At 39.3% G+C, this 23,492-nt stretch overlaps 1 protein-coding gene across 2 annotated transcripts in view; it reads right to left on the bottom strand.

Moving 5' to 3' along the window:
* Positions 1–23,492, bottom strand: part of arfrp1 (ARF related protein 1) — a 36,692-nt gene that overhangs the window by 5,263 nt on the left and 7,937 nt on the right. For both annotated transcript variants that reach the window (XM_043710321.2, XM_043710320.2), the window contains exons 4-6: positions 15,895–15,977; positions 1,681–1,762; positions 739–809 (exon numbers count right to left, since the gene is read on the bottom strand). In XM_043710321.2, coding sequence (XP_043566256.1) covers positions 739–809; positions 1,681–1,762; positions 15,895–15,977 — 236 coding nt within the window. The remainder of the gene's footprint in view (positions 1–738; positions 810–1,680; positions 1,763–15,894; positions 15,978–23,492) is intronic.

Genomic DNA, 23,492 nt, shown 5'->3' with positions numbered 1-23,492 from the left:
CAGGTGAGTGGACAGGTTGAGGAGAATCCTTCATAACCTCAAGAATTAAACCTATCCTATTGGCAACACTGCATTTCTAACCAACAGTCCAGGCAACTGAGCTAATGCATCCCCTAATGATTTAACAGCCTACTGAGTTTTTGTCAAGATCACAGTTGAAGAACGACTACTTGGGTAATAGAGTAGTGCCCTTGGTACAGTACTTCAGCAAAACGAAGTACCTTGATGAAACAAAAGTTGTCATTCCTCATTTTGTCTCCAGTTAAGTCAGCTTCCTTTCACGAAGTAGCTTGTTTCACATGAATAGATAATGGAGGTCTTGGTACCCATGTGCCGACTGTAACTTTAGAACAGAATGACTCTCTGGGATATGCAGCATGGCAATTTCAACTGATATATATTGTGACTATTTTAAGTGTAAAGTGCTGTGCTAATCTGAAGTTATATCCATGGTTTAAAAAAAAATTAAGTGCTATTTACACAGGCTCTTCTAAATGGATTTTTGATCTCTCTCGGAATCGTGGAATATATGAAGCTGGCAGAAAATGGAGTTGAGGTGGAAGAACAGGCACAAAGTGGGTCTACTCCAAGTCCTTTTGCTTATATTCCTCAGAGATCACTGAGAACATAGGTCAGCTATGTTGCATGTTTTAAGATGAACTTTCTGATTAAAGAAAATTTAATTTCAAAAAAATTAATAAAGGAAAAAAGGGATGAACATGACAAAACTAAAAGTACCTCTATATCCTGTTTGTTAGCCAATACCAACAATGGAACCCCTTCAAGCACTTCAGTGGTGATCATTTTTTCTGAGGAGATAAATGGTTTAAGAATGTGATTAAACACCTCAGGCATATTGGTATTTTCTCAAGAATAAACTGGTATTTATACCAAACCTCAACATGAACTAAGGATATTTCAATTATTTCAAATCATTACTGAAACAATAGGTAAAATGATGACAAACCTCCAGCATTTCCTTGAGCCAGCAGGTCCCCAGTGAACAGGGAGGTACAACGTATTATCACATAAAGCTATCAATCCAAGCACATCAGCTAGAATTCAACCAAAAATGACAGGATGGAAAAAAAATCCCTTGATGTGTTGCAAACACTTGACAAGATTTATTATAATCAGCAGCTTTGCTAGAAAAGCCATATCACACAGATGCTGAGGTTATGGCAGTGAAAGGATTAGGATTAGAATTGGGTTGATTGTCATATGTACACACAGGAGTGCAGTGAGAAGTTTACCAAGTTGTCACACATGACACCACCTTAGGTACAAAATTACCTAGGTACAGGATCTTGGAAATAAATTAGAACAATAAAGAAATAAAAAGTTCAGCATTATAGTCTTTCAAGCATATCGTGCTGGGCCTCAATTATGCTTGATCTGGTCCATGCTTCTCTTAACCTAAATGCTTAATATTGACACATAGTTCAAAAAGGGATATGTATTCACTCTCAAGCATTGATCTTTCTCACCTTGATAAGTACACAAAAGTATTCTGACCCAAAAATCAAACACAGCAAGTCAGATAGGAGCCAAAATCCCAAATGAGTGACTTTCAAAGAATGTTACACATTACACTCATTCTCAATATGGGCAGAATGCCTATAAACATACACATCATTCGCTCATTAAATAATATAGATGTTCTCTTTGCATAATACATACCAAAAGCTATTTTTGACTCAGACAATCTCTCTTCATCAGTGGAATCAATTACGTATATTACTCCATGGGATTCTGCATAATACTAAAATGAAAAAAAAAGTTCATAAACTGTGACAGCATACAAATAGAACATAACTGGCTTTGCAGTCTCTATAACAAATCTTCTGCAGTATCATTGAACAAAGTTGTACACTGTCAATGTATAATTTCTTGCCAAGGACACAGCTTTAGAATGTTTGTATAAATCAAATCCTGTTTTAGAATACAGACTATTTGAGTGCTAGTCATATTTTCAGGCTAATATGCTGTGTGAAAAATGTTATGCTTGTGTATAACTCAATGCATTTAATCAATAATTAATCACTTTAGCTACAAATTTAATGATGTTGTTAATTTTAATCTGATTTTTACATAAACCTAGTACAGAATTTTGATACTTAAGATACTGTTACTTGAAATAAGTCAGAATTAAACTGATGGACTGGTTCCAGTTTGATTCCTGGGATTAGAATAGTGAGAAGGTTATTTTGACTGGCACAGATTTGTTGATCCAGAGTTCCTTCTTTCGTACTGCAGACTACCTCTATGATTCTATGGCAGGACTGATGTATGAAGAAAGACTGGATCAGTTATGTTAGAAAGGAGTGGGTGTACTACATCTTTAAGAGCTAGCAGTGACAGCACCAAGTGTTCTCAATAAGATACAATGTAACGTGCTCCAGCTACTGGGGTAGCTAGTTTCCAGGAAACGACAAAACAGATTTGAATTAGGCCAATCAGTTTGAATTATACCTGGAGAAATACTAAATTCCAATCAAGTTTGAATTGAGTAGACAGACAATCTTAAAAGCCAATGACACAATCCGATGCTTTAGGGTATAGGACTGGGGAAAATTGAACAATTGGGAGGAGAACTGCCAACACACCAACAGCCATAGATTGCTCGTCAGAACTCGGAGAGGTACCTGTCTAGAGAAGGAGTTTGCACAGAGAAAAACCTCAACACTGACCTGGAGAGCCAATCTACTGACTAAGATAAAGAGAAGATTCAACTGCTGGCTGGTTTTAAAATTTCAATTTTTCTATAGGTCTTAATTGGGAGTTTTATCGGACTAGTATTATAGAAGGGAAGGTAAAAGATAGGTTAGAGGAACTAACAAAGAGTTGTTAGTTAATTATTCTCTGTTTTACTTTAAGAAATAAAGTTGTTAATTTTTACTTTAAATAGCTCTTGGCCACTTGAATTAGATTAGATTAGATTAGATTACTTACAGTGTGGAAACAGGCCCTTTGGCCCAACAAATCCACGCTGACCCACCGAAACGCAACCCACCTAGACTCATTCCCCTACATTTATCCCTTCATCTAACACGACGGGCAATTTAGCATGGCCAATTCACCTAACCTGCACATTTTTGGACTGTGGGAGGAAACCGGACCACCCGGAGGAAACCCACACAGTCAGTCACCTGAGGCGGGAAATGAACCCGGGTCTCTGGCGCTGTGAGGCAGCAGTGCTAACCACTGTGCCGCCCAATTGTTACAGATTGCTGCACGGGATAAATCTTTTCTGTCTTGCTGGGTTTAAATTAAGCAGGAGGGTTTACCCTGTGTCATAACAGTTAGGACTATATTCAGTGAAGTTTAGAAGAATTAGAAGAGATCTCACATACACCAAAAAAATTCTAGCAGAACTAGACAAGGTAAACACAAAGAACATTCCAATGACTGGCAAGTCCAGAACCAGACACCACAGACTAAGGATACAATGGTTAGAGACGAAAACACGGCAGATGCTAGAATCCAAGGTAGACAACCAGGAGGCTGGAAGAACACAGCAAACCAGACAGCATCAGGAGGTGGAGGTCAATGCTTTTGGTGCTAAAACGTGGACTTCTCCACCACCTGATGCTGCTTGGCTTGCTGTGTTCTTCAAGTCTCTGGCTTGTCTACTAAGTATTCCCTGGCAGAGAACATTTAGGACTAAAAGGAGGAGCAAGTTCTTCACCAACAGACTGGGAAGCCTGTGGAATTCTCTGCCTCAGAAAAGCTTAAGGCCAAAACATTGAATGTTTCCAACAAGTAGCTGGATTTCATTCTAGGGCTAAAGGTTTCAAAGGTTATGAAGTGAAAGCAGGCACAGGGTACTGAGCTGGATAATCATCCATGATCATATTGAATGGCAAAGCAGGCTTGCAGGGACAAATGGCCTACTCCTGCTCCTATTTTCTATGTTTCTATGGAAGTGGCAACAAGTGTGGAGTTTAAGAATTTTCCACTGGATGCTTATATCAGTTAAAATATAGGCAAATACTTCAAATAGTAAAATTTACTCAAATTACACTTCTTTAAGAAATCTTCCTTACTTTCCCTGCCATCTGTGTGACTGGACCACAAATAGTCTTTGAGGACATAGGCAATTCCTCCTCCATCATTGGAGACATTGGGTGCTTTCAGGTAAGTAAGGAATAGGATCAATAGTGAGTAAAATGAATAGGTAAGTCAGACTGTCACAAAAGAAATACGATAGACAGATCTGATAAAAACGGGCTTCCATTTTTACCTGAACTCTTCATCAAGTATAGAGTTATGAAAACAATATGTACTGATCAATCCCAAGCCATCCTTTCTCCATTTGGTCATTAAGGATATCTTCTCCCATCTTCACAACATTGCTTAGCTCCTTAATCTTCTCAGCTCCCCAATAACTACTGAGAGATTAATCTATACAATCCTCAGATACTTGAGATGTCCATGCTCAAATGGATAGTATCCAGTCTTGTATTACAAGTGGCAAGTAATATTCATGCCACACAAGTGATGGGTCATTGCCATATCCAACACAAAAGAATCTAACATGACAATTGACACTCAATTTTATTATCATTCAATCCCCCACTATCAACATCCTGGGGATACAGTGACCAGAACTGACCCAGACTAACCATATAAATATTGTGGCTACAAGAATGGGTCAGACACTAGGAATTCTGCAGCACGCAAATCACCTTCTGCCTCCCCAAAGCCTCTCTACCACTTATGAATCACAAGTCAGGAGTGTAATGGAATATTCACCAGTTGCTTGGATAAGTATAGCACCAACACTCAAGAAGCTTGGTACCATCCAGAAAATATCAGCCTGCTCAATTTATAACCACGTCCACAAACATTTGCTCCTTCATAAACCATCGCACATTAGCAGCAGTGTTTCATTTGGAAGGTGCACTGCAAAAGTTCATCAAAATTCTTTAGACAGCATCGTCTAAACCAATATGCACTTCCATCTAGAAGGACAAGGGCAGCAGATACATGGAAACATCACTATATGCAAGCTCCCCTCCAGCCTACTTATCATTCTGAATTGGACATATATCAACATGCCTTTAATGTGCCTGCATCAAAACACAAACTGTGTTTCACCTTCTCAAGGGCAACTAGGGATGGGTAATAAATATTTGTTCTGCCAGTGACATCACAAGTCATGAATTAATTTTTTAAAACTCCACTGTGAATTAAAACTATATCACCATTCCTTCACTATCACTGGATCAAAATCAGAGAAGTCTGTTTCTAACCACACAGTGAGTGCACACCTGCACCAGAAACATTGTAATAGTTCAAGAAGTTGTCTTATCATGACCATCTCTCAAAGGCAATTAGAAATGTCCAATAAATTCTGTCCTCTTGTCGCTTAAATCCCATCAAAGAATTTAAAAATGGGTTATAACTTTGAGCCATTACTTGTCAACATTCAAAATTCACCTCAGACAATAGAACTGCCATTGCCACAAGTACTGAGGCAATTGAAGACTGCCCCATACCTCTTTCTCAGAAGAATTATAGATGAATAATAACTGCAGTAAAACATGTCACATACATCCAATGAAAGAAGAAACAAATACCTAAATTCTTTCTGAACAAGGCACTCTGGTTCCACACTCCCTATTCCCAGCAAAACCCCACATTTCACAGAATCTATGCATAAGTGGCCCTTCAGCTCATAGAGTCTACACCAAAACTTGAGAAATAACTGACCTTCAACATAATCCCATTTACCAGCACTTAGCCAATAGCCTTGACGGTTATGATGTGTCAAATCCTCGCCTGGGTAATTTTTAAAGGGTGTGTGACAAATTTCAATTATCCTTTATTTTAACCCACTTGATTCTCAAGCTCTACCATGCTCTGATTCACCATAAATATTTAAAGATTAAACTGAAATATGCAAAATCCGAAATTTCCTGTCTGATGCAAATGAAGGCCAACAGGAAACATTGCAAATGTTCTTGTATTTACCAAGAACTACTGTTTATTAAAGATAAGTAAGTTCTAACTACACATAAAACAAAACTATGAATAATCCTACTGGAATATTAACCCCATTTTTAAAATCCCTACAAACAAACAGAGAAACAAAGAAACACTGATGTTATGTCTGGAGGGGAAAAAATAAACACTGGAGAAAGACTGCCTAGATTTTTCTCATGTTTCCCAAGACCTTACATTCTCTGATCACCTTCTCTAAATTCTTTAACTTCTTCACAGGATACATGGGCTGACTGGTACATTAATTGTAAAGTCTCTCAGTAACTGGTTAAAGGGGACAGCTTATAGCAATTGGTGGCAGAAAATAACTGTTTTCTCAGGCTTCATTTACTTGTACTGCAAAGAAATCTACAAGCTAGCCATTCAGCAGTCTTGAGGCTTTTTCCATTATCATAAACACTCAAAATGTTGCACTTGTCTGGAGCCAACCAGAGATGTCCTCAGATGGATGACTTCCAGTATCCACAACTGTCACAACAGTGTAACCCAATCAGAAAGCTGTTGCTGGACGAATCTCACTCTGCATCCCCACTCCATTAATTTGGTGTTGTATCTCACAGTAAGTTCCAGTTGTGCTTTTTTTTTTAAAAAAAGTGCAGCAATTCCTTCCACAGTCATTGGTTTCAAAACAGTTCTTTTTCTACTTTAGTCCACAATCAAGAATAATGAAACATAAAAAAATGCAGTCTTTGCACATTATGCTTGCCAGGCTCTTAATTCTCCACTGCTCTATGAATTAACTGTGGGATGTTCACCTTATCATCAATGACATATACACAACATACCCCATCAATACTAGCCAGCTTTATTTCCACATTGTCAGAGGAGCAAACCACTGGTCTATTCTTTGTTCTCCATCTTCTTTACTCCAGTGCTGTTCTTTTAATCACACTGTCCTTTACCTTTGAAATTAATGCAACTTTTCATACTCCTTCTCTACTACTTGAAAACCTTAAAAAAAGAGTTTTCTTTAACATTAACCATTCCATCTGCAATCAATTTTGTTCTTTCATCCTGCTTTGCTCATTTTTTTTTTCTCCTTCCTGTACAGTGCTGTGAAAATTATGTGGGTCAATATACAATAATATCTGCTTGCTGTTGAGTTTATTCCAGATGGCACAGTTCTCAACAGGAGATTGAAACTTTGGACCAAAATTAGATATTCCAATCAATAAATCAGGTTTGTATGACTGTCCCTATAAACCTCATTAAATTTATGGTATCTGCAGTAGTTGACCCATCACCGTAGAATTGAGTTTCAGACAATGCTACCAGTATGTGAACTAATGGGAAGGATGAACAGGTGGTAGACCTATTAACATTAATCATGATAGATTAATGGTTTAAATAAATTAACCTCTAGCAATATCACTAAACAGATTTGGGTGCTCTTCAATCTACACAAGAGAAAGGAGACCACAGGGTCCCTGGAAAATAAAAAACCCTTTATGGGAAGAGAGTCCGAGAAAATAATTCCATCAGTCAATAATATTAGCAACACAAAGTTAAAGCAAGCAAGCACTGGGGCTTGTTTTTAAAAGGATCAAATTAAAAATCAAAAAAGTTATGTCAAACTTACACACAGCCATGGTTAAACCACATGACATTTGGTGTGTTCTGGTCTCCATTAATAAAAGATGCAGTAACACTGGAGGAAGTACGGAAAATGAATTAATATGACAACTGAGCAATTACATCTATTGATAAAGATTGAATAAGCTGTCCTCTTCATTCTATAAATTAGGAGGCTGAAGGGTCACCAGACAGAAGTTTTTAAACACTACTCAAAGTGGACAATGTAGACAAGATCATTCCACATGAGTGTTCCAACTGCTTGGAATGCAATACTGTCACAATTTTAAAAAGCAAGGAGTTGCCCATTTAATAAAGAGATAAGGAGGATTTCTTTGCTCTCAGAGAGTGGCGAATCTGTGGCGTTATTTACCACAGGGGACTGTTGAGGTCAGGTCACTAAATATATTCAAGGTGGAGACAGGCAAATTTCTAATCATTAAGAAAATCAAGGATTACTGTTTTAAAAGACAAGAAAGTGCAGTTCAGGATTATCAAATCAGCAATGATCTTCAATGAATGGTGAAGAGGACTCAGTGAGCCAAATGGGCTTCCTCTGCTGATACATCTTACGGTCTTATGTACCAATGTGCTTCCTAGCTTGCTGAAATCATGTGACCTCTATCAAGTAGCAGCGACTGGGAGAATGAATCTCGTAGCCAGTACAGGAAGCATGGTACAGAATTGAATATGCAACAGTTCACAGATGAAAGCAAGTCATTAATAAATGCTGTAAGGAATTCCATAGAAACCTCTTCAACTTTCACTAGTTGTAGCTGAGGCCAACAGTAACCACACAAACAGAAGAGAAAAAGGAATAGAATGGTGGAGACAGTCAAATCTAGTGAATGGATGAATAATAGCATGCAGCTGTTGGGGTTTAGTGGTCTGTATCTATGCTACGCAATCTGCATAATTCATCTGGCTCAAGCAAACACTGATGTGTACATGAACCGCTGTAGACTTTCTCTCATGAGCCTATTTCACCACAGTTCAATTAAGTCATGGCTGATCTAGGAGCTAAGTCCAAAACATCTTTCCTCATACTTCTTATAGCATTGTGTTCGCCATCCATTCGTATTTCCCTTTCTGTCTTTTGACCATCCTTTTAGTACGTAATACATTGCCTTTAAAATTGCCCAATCAATTTGTATATTTTGGTCGACTATCACTGGCTCACCTTTGATCTTCCATATGGTCCTTCCTATTTCTCTTCAAGGACAAGTGATGAAAAGTCAAGAGTCTATTTCTTTCCTCCCTTCTTCCCTATTTCCTCAGTTTCTCTCAAAAAGGCTTGGATTTCTTTCAAAATTCAATTTAGATTTTGGTCATCGTGCACAAAATGTGATTTATTCGCAAAATAAACAAACAATGTTGCATTTTGTGATACCTCTAACAATGAAATAGCCCAAGATACAACAATGCATGAAAATACACCCTTCTACTGAACATAACTTATCACTCGTTAACTTGCTGCAGTGACACAATGATTCCTAATGTTTAAAATCTCAACTGCATGCAAACCCAACTAGGCTTGTAATGGACCTGATCAAGCCACCTCAAAATATTTTAAGAAAATGGCCAAGATCCCAACTTTTTCTCATTTTTGAAAGCAGGCATAAAGCATGGTGTTCTGGATGAAATTCAATTGGTCAAACTATCAGATTTGAAGCAAAACACACTTTATTCGTATACCATACACCATTAAAATGCAAACAAAAGGAAAAATAACATAACTCTATTGGAAAACTTAGTGAATAATAAATTATATAACAACTAAACAGCAACTGTTCCAATTTAATAACACACCATAACCACACCCTAGGCAAAGATAAATTCAGTGTAATTCTAGCAACAGGAAGAAAACCTCAGCTTTTAGCTGTAAGAGAAAGCTTCAAGACCCCAGCAACTATTGAAAGTTAGACTAAAATTCTGGTCCTGTGGGAGCTTGACCCTACACCTAAATGTGTAGGGTCAAGCTTCTTCTATTGTTCCAATTTTAAAACAAACAGCTTGTGAGGCCTTGGCTTGTTTTACTGGCTTGAAACAAACAGTTCTTCACCTTTGTCTCAATCTCTTTTCACAAAAAAAAAGGGCAAAATGCACCTCTTAAAGCCATAGTATTGTCACAGGTTTGGGCATAAACTCTCAAATAATAGTATGTGGACTGTAAAGCTATATTGGGTGACAATCTACTGCTTCCAATTAGTTCTGCAATACTATACCACCTATCAATGCAATACCTTTGGAATCTTGAGCTCGCTTACCATTTTTAATAGCCAGATAGGTATATTGGATAAACTTTTTCTCCCATTTAAATTTAGAACCTAAGAGTGAGGAGCAGGAGTAGGCCATCTGGCCCTTTGAGCCTGCTCCGCCATTCAATAAAATCATGTCTAATCTTTTCGTGGACTCAGATTTACTTAGCCGCCTTCTCACAGTACCCTTTAATGCCTTTATTGTTAAAAAAAATCTTAGCTTTAAAAACATTTACTGAAGTAGAGTCAACTACTTCTCTGGGCAAGGAATTCCAGAGATTTACAACCCTCTGGGTGAAAAAGTTCCCTCTCAATTCAGTCCTAAATCTGCTCCCCCTAATTTGGCCTGTTATTTCTGTCCTTGATTATTGTTAGAGTATGTCCTCTTGAGCATCATCTGTCCTTCCTTCTTACAAAGCTGTTTTTCTTCAAAACAACTGTTTGTATGGACATTCTGTTGACTAGGGTGCCTGATACAGCCCTTTTGACCATCAGTTTATTCATGATGTTGATTGTATTCGGTGAGAGGTTTTACAAGAGAGATTGTTTTTGTAGAATTACCATGGTAATTCTTTATTAGAGACCTTATCAGCCCTGACAATCGAACAATTTCAATCACCATTTTTCTTGAAGACAATTTCACAATAACAATTTACACCCCTGTATTATAGCCCAAAACTATAAATACCGGGCTATCTTATTCTTCTCATTAAAGCAACATCTACAATGTACATTCCTTTTCTCTTTTTCATTTTTCCCATGAGTACATGTACATCTGAGACCATCAGCCAAGATCATTAAAAAGCCTTATTTTAATTAACATAAAGGCACTCATTCATTCCTCCTCCTCTGTGGCCACTGTTCCTCAACTTTCTTCCTATTGTCAAGGTTTGATTGGCAATTTTTTTTTAAAAAGACAGTTATAATTGATCGCTCTTTGAAGCTGCCCTCCTCACATCAAACATATATAGACACATACTATACACCTTGCACTTTTTTTGCTTCTAATTGTCGCAGCTTACCTTACACTGGCCAGTCCCTCAGCAGTTCAGCTTTAATTACAGGTACAAAAATTAATTGCTCTATAGAAAAGAAGAATCTAACAACTAACCTAGTTTGTTTATATAACTTGTCGCCCTCCAATCTTCTCCAGTATACTCAGGCAAATTAAAGGGCTCGCACAAACACAATTTTGATCCTTCAGCATCTTACAACCTTCGACCAAATAACTCCTAGACCTACACTTTACTGAAGTATGAAACCTAGCTTGCTGTACGTATCTGAGCAACCAAGATGCATTAAATCAGGAATTGCTAATATAGGATCATAAAAACAAAGAGCAGGAACATACCACCAGACCATTTAAGCCCATTCTTCCATTTAATGACAGCATGGCTGATCTTCTACTTCAACACAATTTTCTCGCACAATCTCCATATCCCTTGATGTTTTTACATGTTGAAAAATCAATCAAATAATCTCAGTCTTGAATATACTCAATGGCTGAGCTTCCAGATCCTTCTAGGGCAAAGAATTCAAAAGATTCACCATCTTCTGAGTAAGGAAATTCCTCTTCATCTCAGTCCAAAACACCAAGGATATGTCCCCTGGTTCTAGACCATTGGCCAGGGGAAACATTCTTCCTTCATTTACCCTATCAGCTCTAATTCTTCTAAAAGTCAAGAAAATATTATCCCTATCTATTTAATATTTCCTGTCACGACAATCCCTCAATCCCAGGAATTAGTTTGATTGAATGTTTGTCCCTGATCAGATTAAAATTTTGGCAGTTAAGGTGAAATGGCTTCTGCACTGGAGATTCCTGAACAGGGGCATCCTGTTAAAAACCTGTTCAGGAATCCACAATTCCATTATTGAAGAGAATTCACATGGAAACCATGGCCCCTTTGCAGCAGTAAGTGGGGGATAGTGTTCTGTGATTTAAATGTCTTGCAGCACAGCCAGTCATTTTAAGTTGCTGTAGAAGGTTAAGTGTGTAAGTTAGATAGCAGTTGGTTAGGAGGTTAGAGTGTAAGGTGAATAGGGTGTCAGGTATTTAACAGAGTGCTCAGGCTTGGGTTAAGGCATATATATGGCAAAGAATCTATGTCTAATCAACCTTTCTCGAAAAGTATACCCTTAATTCTGATATCATCCTTGCAAATCGATTTTATTCTATCTCCAGTGCTGCGTGTTTAACTCTGATAAGAGGACTTTTTTAAAAAAAGGCTTCCTATAGGGATATTTTTTATTCAAGATGTATCACCTCTCTATATAACACCAAGGCATGGGCTCTGTACTCATGTGAACACTCTAAAGTGCTTCAATAATATTGCCTTCACAGCATCAAATCAGTTGGCATGACCGCATCATAAACATTGAGGTTCTGGAAACAGCCAGTACCATCAGTTTTGAGGTTACACTCCAGAAAAGCCAGCTGTGCTGCAGGTATGACAAAATCATGACTGGGTAAATGGAGTAGCAGCTCCAGGCACAATCAAGGACTCCCTGAAAAAAACCTTCTCTTGGCATTACCAGCGGAAAGCACAGTGCATAGATCATGATGCCTGGAGATGCCATGTCAGGAGTGCTACAGACACTTCTGAGACTGAGCAAAGAGCTAATGTAATAGAGAAAAGGAGAAGAATAAATCTAATTATCTTAAACAGCAACTACTCTGAAGAATCTGCCAGAATAGGCTTTACTAGTCACCAGCAGGCTTGCAACCAATAAGTACAACTCTCCTAAACATTTTTGCCTGTAAAGAAATTCTGAAATAATATGAAAACTGTGCACAGTACTTCAAATATGGTTAAATAACATTAACCACAAGTTTAAAAACCTTTCTTTCAATTCTAAAAATCACACACCAGGTTATAGTCCAACGGGTGTATTTAGAAGCACCAGCTTTCGAAGCGCTGCTCCTTGATCAGGTGGTTGTGGAGCAGATGATCTTGAAGCTTTTTGTCTTACATTCAACAAGACAATTCTCAAGAACACCAATTCAAGGGAAAAACCAATATTTATACTGCTTGAAATATCAGGGAAGACTGATTGCTATTTCAACTCAACATGGCAAACAGTTCAGCCATTCACTGGCTAAGGCATTACCCTGAGCAATCAGAGTCAACATGCTGGTTTAAAATTTGAACATTGCTTGGCAGTTAACTGTGAATCATCAAAGGATACTTGCACCAACATCTCTACCAGAGTCCACCCAGCACCCTTGTGTCGTGCAGTATAAATGTTGGTTATCCCCTTGAAATATTCTTATGAATTGTCCTGATGTGCGTAAGCCAAAAAGCTTCAACAAACTGGGGTTTTTTTTTTCAGCAATACTCAAGTTCTATATTATCAAACAACTATTAAATACTTTTTGCAGTCTCGAGTTTGAAAGCTTGTGTATATCTGAATTGTTTGTTTCTTGAAGAGATAAATAAAATGACTTTGGAACTATTTTTTAAGCAAGGTATTTCTTGGTAGTTGCACACCTTGTGATAAGTGCTTGTTTATGATATTACATATTTGGATTCAAAATGGTCAGGTTTCAGTTTCTGCGTTGAATATTTATTGGATTATTTGGTGACCAGCTTGCTGAAGGAACTTCCTAGCATGAACCAGTATGAAATCAGAGAGTATTTTCTTTAAGAGCATTTGAAAGAATCCTTGATCCCCATTCTGGGGATGCTGCATTTGCAAATACCCCAGAGACAACCACCTATGTTTGATGAATAGCAGACTGACAGCAGATATGATTTTGCTCCACAACCATCTGATGAAGCAGCAATGCTTCAAAAGCTAGTGCTTCAAAATAAGCCTTTTGGATTATAAACTGATGTGCAATTTTTAACTTTGTCCACCCCAGTCCAACCCCAGCACCTCCAAACCATTTCTTTCAATTCTGACCATCTAGAAATAAATCCTAATGCTAAGTTTATTTTAAAAAAAGATTAACAGAAATGGGAAATATTCAAATTCAGAATGGGTGCTTAAGTATGAAACGAAGTGCAACAAATATGCAGAAAACTAATAATACTGATTATAGAATCACAGATTATAGAATCAATAGATTCTTCCATGAATGCTTCCTTCCTCAATGGCTTTGAAACTAAAAGCATCATTGGGTATACTAAATTGTACAAAACATTCATTCCTGACTTAGCAGATCTTAGTGAGGATAGCTGTGTACATTATAATTGTCTCCAATGTAGTGAATGAAAAGAATTCAAATATAATTCCCGTTTCTAGGAGTCTTGTGACATCTGCTGGAACTTGCATGCATCAGCATGCCAGACCTAATCATCTTGTGAAGCTTTTTGCCTTACACTCAACAAGATAATTCTCAAGAACACCAATTCAAGGGAAAAACCAACATCTATAATGCTTGAAAGATCAGTGAAGACTGATTGCCATGTTGAGTTGAAATAGGCACAGTACATGTTCAGCCATTCACTGGTTCACTGGCCAAGGCATTACCCTGAGCAATCAGAGTTAACATGCTGGTTTAAAATTTGAACAATGCCTGGCAGTTAACTGTGATTCAAAGGATACTTGCACTAACATCTCTACCAGAGTCCACCCAGCACCCTTGTGTCGTGCAGTATAAATGTTGATTATCCCCTTGAAATATTCTTGTGAATTGTCCTAATGTGCATAAGCCAAAAAGCTTCGACAAACTGGGTTTTTTTTTCCAGCAATACTCAAGTTCTGTACTATCAAACAACTATTAAATACTTTTTGCAGTCTTGAGTTTGAAAGCTTGTGTATATCGGAATTATTTGTTTCTTGAAGAGATAAATAAAAGGACTTTGGAACTATGTTTTAAGCAAGGTATTTCTTGGTACTTGCACTCCTTGTGATAAGTGTTTGTTTACAATATCAGCTATCTGGATTCAAAACGGTCAGGTTTCAGTTTCTGCGCTGGATATTTATTGGAATATTTGGTGACCTGCTTGATGAAGGAAAGGAACTTCCTAGCGTGAATCAGTATGAAATCAGAGAGTGTTTTCTTTAAGAGCATTTGAAAGAATCCTTGATCCCCATTCTGGGGATGTTGCATTAGCAAATATCCCAGAGACAAACAACTATGTTTGATGAATAGCAATTGACAGCTATTTTGAATCTCTCAAAGATAACCTTTTTTGCCTTCAAAGACTAACTATCTTAGGCCAAAATGTGTTATTTCCTCGAGGTGAATCTCTGCAGAGACAGAAATTCTTCACCCTCCTTTCCTGGTGCAAATGGATGAGTGTTTGCATTTTTGGTGTGTTTAGATGGTAGATATTTATGCATCCACCTTTCAAACAATGTGTTAACTAGCTTGTAATTTTTGCAAATAAGTTTCACTTTCACAATAACGGAATTATTTTGTTGTTTAATAAAGAAACCTGGTCGATGAATCTCTACTTAAAACTCAACATAGATAAAATAGCTAATTAGTAACTGGGTAAAACATTCTAATTTATGCAGTGATTATTGGAATGGTGGGACTAAAGCGGAAGTATAGAATAGTGGCAATGCTTTAGTAATCCAGAGCCTCAGGTTAATGTTTTGGGCATATGGGTATGAATCCTATAATGGCAGCTGGTGGAACTTGAATTCAATAAAAAATGTGGAATTTAAATAAAGCTAGTGTAGTGGTCACCATATTTTGAGTCAACTGGCAGAAAAGCCCATTTTCAGGGAAGGAAATCTTTGCTGTCCTGATCTACATATGACTCCAGGCCTACTGATGTGATTGACTTTGAATTGCTGTCTATCAAATAAATGCTGGCCTAACCAGTGACATCCCACCTCATAAAAAGAATCAAACAAATCAAAACATTGTGCTCCTCCAGCTTTATCATAACATAAGTTTTGTTAACCTCCACTGTTGGAATCTGTCAATACTCAACCAGACATTTTTACAAAGAATGGTCATTCAGTGAAGTACTGGATGGCTGATAAAAATGACTGTCACTTATAAAATATGATGTACTACAAGCTGTACTTTCAAATTGGCTTATCAGTTTTTTGATTCAAGTAGAACATTTATTGACAAAGTCTTAACCAACAATACCTTGTCCCATAATGACTGCAGTTCTTCCTGTCCTCCAAGATCCCAGAACATTAGACGTGCTGATCCAACATCAATGGTGCCAACTTCAAAGTGAACAAAATTAATTGATGGTTCAGAGAATGAGTATGAACCAGTAAGTTCAAAAAGAATGAACAATATTGATGTTGACTATTGTACTTAGCTGCATACAGATTTATAGAAATGAAGTAATTATTAGCTAGAATAACAACACTTCACGGAAGTAAGACTTTCAGCCCATTGAGCCTGTACTGCCATTCATTATTAATTTATAAATTATTATAGTTGACACAATATATCAGACTACCAAAATATCACAACAGAACAACTTTCACCAGTTTTTGCACTGGTCAACTTACAAATTCCAAACATGAAAGTCAGCTATACCCAGGCCATTTCTAAGCACTGTGCTCTCACTGCTTATTATTCCTCCTAGAACCATGATGTGTTCCACTGGTCCTCACTTTCCACACCACAACCTCCATGTTGAAGGACTCATCTTTCAACACAGATAGTGCAGATGTCAGACATGGATTCTGAAAGGACCATTCCCTCTGCTACATTGTAGTCCACTTCTACCAGCCTTTCCCTTTGTAAGGTACTTTTGAGCATAGGCAGAGGAGATACACTCAGAGTCATACAGCACAGAAACAGACGCTTTGGTCCAACTCATCTACACCAACCACGTTCCCAAACTAAACTGTTACCACCTGCCTGCCTTTGGTCTATATCCCTCCACACCTTGCCTATTCACAAACCTATCCAAATGTCTTTTAACTATTGCTACTGTACCTGCATCCACCACTTCCTCTGGCAGTTCACTCCACACACGAACCACTATGTGTAACAAGATTGCCCCTCATGTTCTTTTTAAAACTTTCTCCTCTCACCTTAAAAATTATGCCGCCCTACTCATCTACCCTGGGAAAAAGACCTTTGCTACTCACCTTATCTATGCCACTTGTGATTTTATAAACCTTTATAAGGTCACTCCTAAACCTCCTATGAACAAAGTCCCGGCCTATTTTTATAACTCAAACACTTCATTACTGGCAATATCCTGGTAATTCTTTTCTGAACCCTCTCCAATATAATAACATCCTTTCTATAGCAGGGTGACCAGAATTGCATACAGTACACCACAAGAGGCCTCATCAACATCCTATACAACTTCAACATGACATTTCCACTCCGATACTTAAAGATCTGAGCAATGAAGGCAAGTGTGCTAAATGTCTTCTTAATCACACTGTCTACACATGATGCAACTTTCAAAAGAATTAATATACCTGAACCTCTAGGTCACACTGTTTTACAACACTACCCATGGCCCTAATGTTAATTGTAAGGATCCTGCCCTTGTTGTTTTACCAAAATGCAATGCCTCGCATTTATCTGAACTAAACTCTATCTGCTACTCCTCAGATTATTGGCCCTGCAAACCTCAAATCCCTTCAAGGACAAGCAGCAACTTCTGCATGCTATATCTGCTGCTCACAACGCAGGCTCCTTTACAGTGGGGAAGCCAAACACAGATTGGTTGACAGTTTTGCACGCCACCTCTGTTCAATTCACAAGCAAGGACTTCTGGTGGCTTGCTATTTTAATTCTCCACCTGTTTCTCAAATTGATACTGCTCTCAACATACTGCAGTGACGTTCAACACAAATTAGAAGTACAGCATCTCATCTTTTGATTAGCCATGTCACAGTCTTCTAAACTTGACACTGAGGTCAACAATTTCAGAGCATAATCTCTGGCTCACTATTGCTTTATTCCACTTACATGGGTTGGTCTTAACCTTACTTATCTCGTTTTTGCATCAGATGACAACTCTTCATTAGCTTGCACTTCATCTGCACTCATCTTTTGCTAATTTGCTGATATCTTTACCATTCCCTTTTGCCCTACACTACTGACTCTCATTATTCAATAACTCCCATCTTTCACCCCAGCACAGGCCTTCACTTTTGTTCTTTTCCACCCACACAAAAAGCTATTACATTTCAGTCTCTACCCAGTTCAGATAACGATTGAAAAGCATTAACTGTTTCTCTCTCCAGATACTGCCTGACTCGCTGAGTATTTCCAGAATCTTTCTGATTATACTTCAGCTTTATAGCATGTTATTTTTATGCATCTGCATAAACTTATAAATAATTTGACAAACTTGCATTAATAATTCTGAAAACACTTAGCAGAACTGTTATCTGTTTACATACTAGAAGATCAGGCCGGAGCTAGAGACACTGTTTAATTAGAGATTGCCCTTTCAAGTCAGATGCGGAAAAATCTTATTCTCTCAAGGTTCTATAACTATGAAACTCTCTGCCTCAAAATGTAGTGGAGGCAGAGTCATTGAATATTTTAAGGCAGAGCTTGATAGATTCATGTTCAGCAGGAGACTGAAGGGTAATTGGCAATACGGAGTTTGAAACAGAGCAGCCATGATCTTTTAAGGGTCTACCTCTGTTCTTACTTCATATGATGTGTAGGTGCATGTGTTGGACAAGGCTGGACAAAGTTAAAGATCACACAACACCAGAAAACTTCCAAATAAACCTGTTGGACTATAACCTGGTATGTGATTTTTAACTTACTTGATATGTTCGTATGAAGATAATTTAAATATCTTGTACACGGTTCCCATGGCCATCATTCCTGATATCACTGTGTGCATTTCAGTCATTTAGAGTCAGATTGGTACATGTTAACATAGAACACAGAAAAGTACAGCACAGAACAGGCCCTTCGGCCCACGATGTTGTGCCATGAATTAAATAACCTAAACCACGCTTCCCTCAATTCACTGCTGTCCATGTGCATGTCCAGCAGTTGCTTAAATGTCCCTCATGACTCTGCTTTCACCACCAACGCTGGCATCACATTCCACGCACTCACAACTCTGCATAAAGAACCTTACTCTAACATCACCTCTATATCTTCCTCCTAACACCTTAAAACTATGACCCATTGTGGCAGTCAATCCTACCGTGGGGAAAAGTCTACGGCTATCGACTCTATCCATGCCTCTCATTACCTTGTACACCTCGATCAGGTCACCTCTCTTCCTCCTTCTCTCCAGAGAAAAAAGTCCAAGCTCAGTCAACCTCTCCTCGTAAGACTAGCCCTCCAGTCCAGGCAACATCCTAGTAAACCTTCTTTGCACCCTCTCCAAAGCCTCCACATCTTTCCTATAATAGGGCAACCAGAACTGAACACAATATTTCAAGTGTGGTGAGACCAGGGTCTTGTAGAGCTGCAGCAAAACCTCATGGCTCTTAAACCCGATCCCCCTGTTAATGAAAGCCAAAACGCCATATGCTTTCTTAATAACCCTATCCACTTGGTTGGCAATTTTGAGGGATCTATGCACTTGAACACCAAGATCCCGCTGTTCCTCCACACTGCCAAGAATCCTGTCTTTAATCCTACATTCAGCATTCAAGTTCAACCTTCCAAAATGCATTGCTTCGCATTTATCCAGGTTGAACTTTATCTATCATTTCTCAGCTGGAAATGTGTTGCTGGAAAAGTGCAACCGGTCAGGCAGCATCCAAGGAGCAGGAGAATCGATGTTTCAGGCATCAGGTCTTCTTCAGGAATGAGGAAAGTGTGCCAAGCAGGCTAAGATAATGCTTGGCACACTTTCCTCATTCCTGAAGAAGGGCTCATGCCCGAAACGTTGATTCTCCTGGTCCTTGGATGCTGCCTGACCTGCTGCGCTTTTCCAGCAACACATTTTCAGCTCTGATCTCCAGCATCTGCAGTCCTCACTTTCTCCTATCATTTCTCAGCCCAGCTCTGCATCCTGTCTATGTGGTGCTGCAGCCTGCGATAGTCCTCAATACTAGCAATGGCACCTCCAAGTTTTGTGTCATCGGCAAGCTTACTAACCCACCCCTCAACCTCCTCATTCAAGTAATTTATAAAAACTACAAAGGACAGAAACCCAAGAACAGAGTCCTGCAGGATGCCACTCACCACGGACCTCCAGGCAGAATACTTTCCATCAGCAACTACTCTCTGCCTTCTGTCAGCCAACCAATTCTGTATCCAAACAGCCACATCTCCCTGTATCCCATACCTCATGAATTTATGAATGAGCCTACCGTTGGGAACCTTATCAAATGCCTTGCTGAAATCCATGTACACCACACCCAATGCTCGACCTTCATCACCCTGTCTTGTCACGTCCTCATAGAACTCAAAAAGGTTTGTGAGGCATGACCTGCCCCTCACAAAGCCATGCTGACTGCCTTTAATCACGTTATGCTTTTCCAAATAGTCATAAATCCTATCCCTCAGAATTCTTTCCAAACCACAAACAGAAGATTGACTGGTCTGTAATTGCCAGGGATTTCCCAAATGCCTTCTTGAAAAGAGCACAACATCCTCCTCCCTCTAATCCTCCGGCATGTGGAGAGCGAGGAAGCAAAGATCTTCACCAGCGGCTTAGCAACCTCCTTTCTCACTTCCCAGAGGAGCCATGAAAAATCTGATCTGGCCCTGGGGACTTACCAATCTTAATGTTTGCCAAAATTTCCTGCACATCAACTTCATCAATCTCGATCTGTTCAAGCCTGTTTCCCCACTCCTCAAAGTTCTCATTCACAACAAGGTCCCTTTCTTTAGTGAAATCCGAAGCAAAAAATTCATTTAGGCCTTCTCCTATCTGCACAGACTCCACGCACAAGTTCCCTATGCTATCCCTGATCGGCCCTACCTTCTCCCTGATCATTCTCTTCTTCCTTATGTATGAGTAAAATGCTTTTGGGTTCTCCCTAATCCTTCCTGCCAAGCTGTTCTCGTGCCCCCTTTTGACTCTCCTCAGTCCATTTCTGAGCTCCTTTCTAGTAAACCCTGTAATCCTCTAAAGCCGTGCTAGACCCTTGCTTTCTCCACCTCATGTAAGCTGCTTTCTTCCTTTTGAAGAGAAGCTCCTCTGTTCTCATCATTCAAGGCTCCTTAATCTTACCCCTTCTTGCCTGTCTCAGAGGAACAAATTTATGCATCACTTGCAACAAGTACTCCTTACACAAACAGTCTCCACATGTCTGTTGTGCCCTTTCTGTGGAACAGTTGCTCCCAATCTATACTTACCAAATCCTGTCTGATAGTGTCATAATTTCCTTTTCCCCAATTAAATATTCTCCCATGGTAACTGCTCCTTTCCCTCTCCATGGCTGTGGTAAATGGGAGGCAGTTGTGGTCACTGTCACCAAAATGTTCTCTCACCACGAGATCTGACACCTGTCCTGGTTCATTGTCGAGCACTAAATTCAAAATGGCCTCGCACCTCTTCGGCCTATGTACTGAGCAAGGAAACTCTCCTGAACACACTTGACAAAAACAGCTCCATCCAAATCATCTGCACTAAGGAGTTCCAATCAATATTGGGAAAGTTGAAGTCACCTATAACAGTAACCCTGGTACGTCTGCACTTTTCCAAAATCTGCCAGCCTATGAGTTCTTCAATCTCTCTACTGCTACTGGCAGGTTTGTAGAAGACCTCCAATAAGGTGACTGCTCCCTTGCTGTTCCTAACTTCCATCCGTTCTGACTCAGTAGACAAACTTTCCTCAACAACCTTCGTTTTTGTAGCTGTGGTGCACTCTCTGATTATCACCCCCGCCTCTATTTCCCCCCACCCGTCCCTGTTCTTTTTAAACGTTCTAAACCCTGGAACATCCAGCAACCATTCCTGCCCCGTGAAACCCACGTCTCCATTATGACCACGACATCATAGCCCCAAGTACTGATCCATGCTCTAAGTTCATCACTCTTATTCCTGACACTCCTTGCATTAAAGCAGACATACTTTAACCGATCCCTTTGTTCCATCAGATGAAAAACTTTCCCGATAAGATGTAGTGAATCTATTACGGTCTCATCTACAGCTATCCCCCTCAGATGTGTAGATCTGGTTCCCACCCCCTGCCAAACTAGTTTAAACCCTCCTGAACCACTCAAGCAAATCTCCCACACAGGACATTTGTGCCCCTCTAGTTCAGGTGCAACCCATCCCTCATGTACAGGTCCCACCTTCCTCAGAAGGCATCCCAATGGTCTAAATATCTGAAGTCCTCCCTCCAGCACCAGTCGCACAGCCACGAGCTAAGCTGCACTCGTTGACTGTTCCTCACCTCACTGTCTCAGGGCACCAGTAGCAAACCTGAGATCACTACTCTACTCTTCCTGATCTTCAGCTTCCAACCTAGCTCTCTGTAGTCACTTTTCAGGTCCTCAATCTCAGGCTATATCATTGGTGCCAATATGTACCACGATTTCTGGCTGCTCACCCTCCCCCTTCAGAATCTTGTAAACCTGATCGGTGACATCCTGGACCTTGGCACCTGAGAGGCAGAACACCACAGTGCCAGGCTCAGTGCCAGAGACCTGACAACTATGGCTTTCCCCTGGTAGTCTGTCCCCACCAGCAGTATCCAAAACAGTATACTTATTGCTGAGGGGAACTGCCACAGGGGATCCCTGCTCTGTCTGTCGGTTCCCTTTCTGCCCCCTGACTGTAACCCAACTGCCCTTATCCTGCCCCTGAGGAGTGACCATCTCTCTGTACATCCTCTCAATTTTCCCCCAGCTTCCCAGAGGATCCACAGTTCATCCAGCTCCAGCTCCCTAACTCGGTTTTCGTGGAGTTGGAGTTGGGTGCACTTCCTGCAGGTGTGGCCAGCAGAGGCATGTGTCATGTCTCTCACTTGCCACATTCTGCAGGAGGAACATGAAACTGCCCTAACATCCATACCCCACTACTCTGAAAATCCACACAGTACTAAACAAGGAAAAGAATAAAAAGAGAAAACCTGAAAAACTTACCGAATCTACAAATTCTTATGAAGGTTAGAGGAGGTTGCTCTAACATTGAATGAACCAACATTCCAGCTGGTTTGAGAAATTACAGAAGATTGCTCTAATCATAGACTTAGAGTCTCTACCTTAACTTGTGCCTCAGAGTAAACATTAAGGAAGAAAGGAGCAACTTTCCTGGGTTCGCTGTATACTTAATAGACTCTAGGTATTCTATGATCATGTAGACTCCTATTCTTACTTCCCTAAACAAACTTCTACGTCCTCGTGCAACTTCACTCGCTGTGTGGTTTGTTGTACCATTCCATCCTGCAGTAGTACATGGATTTTGACAGTAGGTGTCTCACATTTTCCTTGTGATTATAGAATTCCACTCCAGGTTTTTCCTTTCAGTTTCCAAAAGATCTATTTACTCATGTTAGCTACTCACTGTTCAACGTATTTATTATTCAGACTATATCCGTATTTAGTGCTCAAGAATACTCCAGATTGATGCTTGCAATATCTTCATGTTTTGATTTTTGCATCTAAACTTGTTAAAAGTTAAAGATTAACTGCTATACAAGCTGGGTTTGTTATTTTATGATTAACACTTTCAAATATTCTTATTTATTAACTCCTGCAATACTTGATTTTCTTTTGGGGGGAGAAAGACCTATATTTGATGCACAAAGTTTGAGTTTTATGTAGACAAAATTCAATATATTCTCCAAACCTCTACTATATTGTCATAATGGATCAAAACCAACAAT

This window comes from Chiloscyllium plagiosum, unplaced genomic scaffold, assembly GCF_037043375.1.
Source record: "Chiloscyllium plagiosum isolate Xiang-an unplaced genomic scaffold, Cpla_swu_hap1 HiC_scaffold_15, whole genome shotgun sequence".
Classification (NCBI taxonomy): Eukaryota; Metazoa; Chordata; class Chondrichthyes; order Orectolobiformes; family Hemiscylliidae; genus Chiloscyllium; species Chiloscyllium plagiosum.
The sequence above is the reverse complement of the archived record's forward strand: the minus strand, read 5'-3'. Positions and strand labels throughout refer to the sequence as shown.